The sequence below is a fragment of the Cibotium barometz genome, chromosome 65 (assembly GCF_041138505.1).
Source record: "Cibotium barometz isolate CiBa-2024 chromosome 65, ASM4113850v1, whole genome shotgun sequence".
NCBI lineage: Eukaryota > Viridiplantae > Streptophyta > Polypodiopsida > Cyatheales > Cibotiaceae > Cibotium > Cibotium barometz.
In genome coordinates this window covers 8,867,979-8,872,598 of record NC_141110.1, presented here as the reverse complement: position 1 = coordinate 8,872,598, position 4,620 = coordinate 8,867,979, and the positions used below count along the sequence as shown (strand labels likewise).

Here is a 4,620-nt window from a genome sequence, read left to right as displayed (position 1 = left end):
AAGGAGACTCCTTTTTGGTAATCTAACTATGGGAGGGGGGGGGGTTCATCTTTTGGCCACTAGTGTGGTGTACTGTGCAGAGCTGGTATCTATCTTTTATCTGGCATGCTCATGTGTTTATTCAGTTTTCATGATTGATAAGATTTCCGTGTTACAGCTGCCCTACTGTGATAGCGAGGGGAGCGAAAGATTCGAACTCATACGATCCTTGGCTAGAGTATTCACCACTAGCCAAGATGGCCGACACCCCATCCCTTGTGAGTCAACAATATTGTCACGATGTTGGAGAGTAAAAAAGTTAAAGGTTTGGTTGACATAATGGGCCCTCTACCCTAGCCGATACTGGGGGTAGCACATATAGATAAGCATTGAGTTCTAGCAATACGATCCTAAAATGTTTCACTCTTGATGGGGGATCACAACTCGTACTTGACAATTCTCTGAGTTCGTTGACATCAGCAGGTAGCTCACGGGTAGCTAACCAATCTATATGTATTACATGACGTCAAAACTCTTGGGATTTAGTAGTTTTAAGGTTGAAATAAAAGACGTTTAGTCATATTGCTTTGACAATGATGTCTTTCGAGGCAGTTAAATGGGCTCTCTCTCTCTCTCTCTCTCTCTCTCTCTCTATCTCTCATCCATCTCCAGATATGTTGGTCCTAACCCAATACAATTTTTGACAATAGACCCATACCCATCTCTCCTCCCTGTCTCTCACTCTGTGTCATAGAGAGGTTATAAAATATCGGAGGTCAAAAGTAGAGGGCTAAGTTATAAAGGAAAGAGTCGTTGATAAAGTGAAACCTGTAAGTCCTCATCTTTCCGCCACATCTGTAAGGACAAACACTTGCGCAAAAGACCAGAAAGGCCCGTTACGATCATGGTCGAGGATGTCCAAGTAACTAGCTTATAGATTAAGAAAAGCCTTATCAAACATACTCGCCCTGTAGCTCATGTCTGTAATTTTTGGCATTGAAATAGACTCTAGACACCTTAATTGTCAAATCCTTTTTCACCAAATGTTTCTATTTGATTAACCTGTCACACCCAATGGAAAAGGTAACAAGGACATCAATCAAAATACTGAATTGAAAAGTCATCACAGACCATTGCAGCTGTCAGTGCTATCATAGCGAACAGTGCTTATCCTTGGAAGGATGAAGCTTTCATAGCTTTGTGAGAGTGTATAGCCATGTAGGATGCAAAATCTCCCTCCGACTTATTTTTTAATAAAGCATTTAAAGCAAACCTCCTAGTGGCACTTGCTGTGGTTGCTTCCATGGCTGATCACATCATGATACAGTTCGCTGAGTTCACACACCAGAATCATCTGGTATTCACAAAACACAATCTCTTCTGATGTCTTCATGATGAGAGCAAAATTTAACCTTTTCATTTGAGAATTTATCATGACCATCAACAACAGGTCCCTTCATCGTCTCAGACAAACATCCACAGAGAAGACAATGAAGTTAACATGGAATCACAAACGGAAACCACAAGTAGGACTCATATAACTAATAAGAACATTAAGATACTGTATGTGCCTAAGGCAGAAAGCATGTTGCTATAAGCTGTCATTTGCATCTGCCGGAAATATGTGCGCAAATACATGCATGTTGACATAGTCATCATGTTGCAAAACTGTGTGAACAGCCAAATAGGGCATGCTATAGCATATATATTGTGCTACTTCTAGTTATAGAGGGGATTTGAAGTATCAGTAAATTGAGTACCAAATGACCTTGAGGATGTCAACCTTGTTATGATTCAGAAGGCCTAGTTGCTGTTATATACACTTGGCATTTGATTATCGTCTTCTCCACTTGGAAACCTGGCATGACCGTGAAGCCAACCTTCGGTCTCACACCAGAAGTGCTCATATCTGATTCCGCTATCTGCACGATGCTTTCCATGTACAATGGTGAAAAATCTGCCTCTCTGTGTACTTGGAAGATGCGTGCATTGGGCTCGAAGGAGAAAGCGAGCGCATGCAGTATCCACATGGCCCTTGCAGGTTGGAGAAAACTCTGGTAGAATTGGCTGCCAGGATGAGTGCCTTCTAAGATTTGTTTCCTGTGCTCCAGGTTCCCAAAAAACGACTCTTCCATTTTAGGGTGAATCACATCCAGGAACTTTTTCAAGCAATACTTTGCAAACATGCTCTGTGGTTTAGCAGTAACCACCTCTACTGGGTCTGCGGTTCTCAACTCTTGAAATTCTTTGAAGCACTCCTGTCTGTTCTTCTTGGGATCACAAACTGTTGAAAAGCTGCCGCCGATAAATAAATTCGCACTCTCAAAGCCACTTAACATCCGGTGATTGACATAGGACTCAAATGTAAACTTTTTATGCGTTCTCCTGGCATAATTGATACCTGGCTCAATAGCATGAGCCGCTGCATCCAGGTCCCACTGCACTTTTTTCATGAGAGAAATCAGGAGCTTTGTAAAGCTCCTGGAAGCTTCCGATGCCCCTAGGACTGTAGATTCCAGCAATTGGGGTGTAGGAGGCAAAATATCAATGGGAGAATTCACAAGGGAATCCCTTGCTAGCCTCTGCTCTAGCTGCTTCACTCGCAGCTCAAGCTTCTCCTTCTTCAGAGTTGTCTGTGCAAGCATGTCCTTGAGGTTCTCCACAACTGCATTTTTCTTCTGAATCTCAGAATGAAAATTGCTGATGATGCCTTCATATGACTTCAAGATAAGCTCCTTTGTCTCAGTCTCGGGCGGGACTTCAGACTCCTCTTGAACCTGGCCAGAAGAGATGATGGCAAACCTTTCCCTGTAGGAGTGCTTGAGCTCAGAAAACCGCTTAAGCTCGGCAATGACGGCTTTGTCTGCAATCTGGAGCTTGTCTGGATCATATGGTGCATGCGCAGACTGCAGTTGCATGTAGGCATTCTTCAAGGAGGAAACCGTGGAGAACATGTTGGAGATTAGGGTTTCCATTAGCTGGACTTTCATGGACAACCGGGATGGATCGGAAGTAAAAGATGAGTGCGACTTCTGGCTTTCAGCGTCTGTGTTCTCTGCATCCGTGGAGGTAGTGGTGACGCCGCTGCTACCATCGGATGTTATAACATTTCTGTTTCCGGCAGCATCTTCTGAGGGTACAACTGCACGTTGTACTGATTTGTCTGCGTGCTTGACATTAGCTAGCCGGTTTCTGTACGACCGGGCGACTTTGCGGAGATAGCTGGAGCCGTTGGCGTTGCTAGTGCCGTTTTTTAGAGAGGGGAGTGGAGGTGATTCCATATTTTGCCCCTTTCCTCCAAAGACTAGTATCTTCAGAAATCTCTCCTGCAGAAAAAAGAAGACAGAATCAGAAGTCAGATGATTTACCCATACGAATGATAAGCATCATCGGATTCTTTAAAGACGAAATGTGCGGTTAGACCAGAAATCGAGTGCTGTTAAGTCGGCCGTTTTCTGCCGGAGACCGCCGTTGCGCCTAACAGAAGAGAGCCCTTTAACGAGACTCAGCTACCGCTCCTGGCAGCGAACTTGTTTCAAAACTTAAAAAGTTGTCATTAAAGGGAAATGAGCAATTTGGAGAAGAGCATACCAGGCAGTTTCAGGACTCATGGCGACGCCGATGGCAGGTGATGTTCCAAACGCATGGCTAGGGTTAGGGTTCTCAGGTTTTCACAGAAAAAAGTAGGGTTTGCTAACACGGGAAAGTTCTGGAGAAAGTGTCACAGGCAAGACGCAAGCTGGGAAACCCTGTAACACAGGAAGAATGCTTGCCACGTGCAGCCACACATCACGTGACACGTGGAGATACTATGAAAAGTACGCCACTTTGACACGCTTATGAAACGTCTAGGTGGCAAAACGACACGCCATAAATATGACACGTGGATATTCATCAAGGACGACTCCGACCACAAGTCTTTTGTGATGCACATGCAGTTGACGTGTCCAGTTTCTGTAGCCTCATACAGGCATACTGACTGCTTGCGTGGCAGTCCAAATACAGCCTTTTCAGCCGTTCGTACGGCCTTTTACCTTTTTCATATTAAATCGGCTTCAACCAGCTGTTGAGCAACAGTGGGCACTGGGCAGTAGGAACATATAGTACCAAGCACTTCAAAGATTAATCTACCAAAGCTTCAAAAAAAGAAGCCTACTTTTTAGCTTTTAAGCTGCATGGATTTATGTACATAATTACACACATATATATATATACACACATATATATGTATGTATATACATATATATGAACACATGTATATAAATTTATATATACATATATAGTATAGATGTACACATATATATATATACATACATACATACATACATATATACACTACCACCACCACCTGGCTAGAAGAGGAGCACAGGTGATGGTTTCAGAGGAGACGGCTAGAGAGAGTGACACATGGCATGAGAAGAAAACTAGTAAGTTTATAACCCATGCATTGCTGTGGTATAAAGTGTTTGCTTATATGCGTGTGTGTATGCCTGCATGCACATGTGTGCAAGTGTATGTATATGTATCTTTGTGTGTGTGTTTGTATGTGTGTCATATATATGCGTGTGTTTATGTGTGCAAGTGTGTATGTGTGCACCTATGCACATGTGTATAAGCGTGCATGTGTGCGTGTGTGTGTCT

General features: G+C 43.2%; 1 protein-coding gene across 1 annotated transcript; it reads right to left on the bottom strand.

Moving 5' to 3' along the window:
• Positions 1-371: 371 nt before the first annotated feature.
• LOC147602891 (protein GRAVITROPIC IN THE LIGHT 1-like) lies at positions 372-3,705 on the bottom strand. Its single transcript, XM_086797205.1, has 2 exons — positions 3,571-3,705; positions 372-3,305 (listed from the first exon to the last, which is right to left on the bottom strand). The coding sequence occupies exon 2, from the start codon at positions 3,258-3,260 to the stop codon at positions 1,767-1,769; it is 1,494 nt and encodes a 497-aa protein (XP_086653331.1). The 5' UTR covers positions 3,261-3,305; positions 3,571-3,705; the 3' UTR covers positions 372-1,766.
• Between the last annotated feature and the right edge of the window lie 915 nt (positions 3,706-4,620).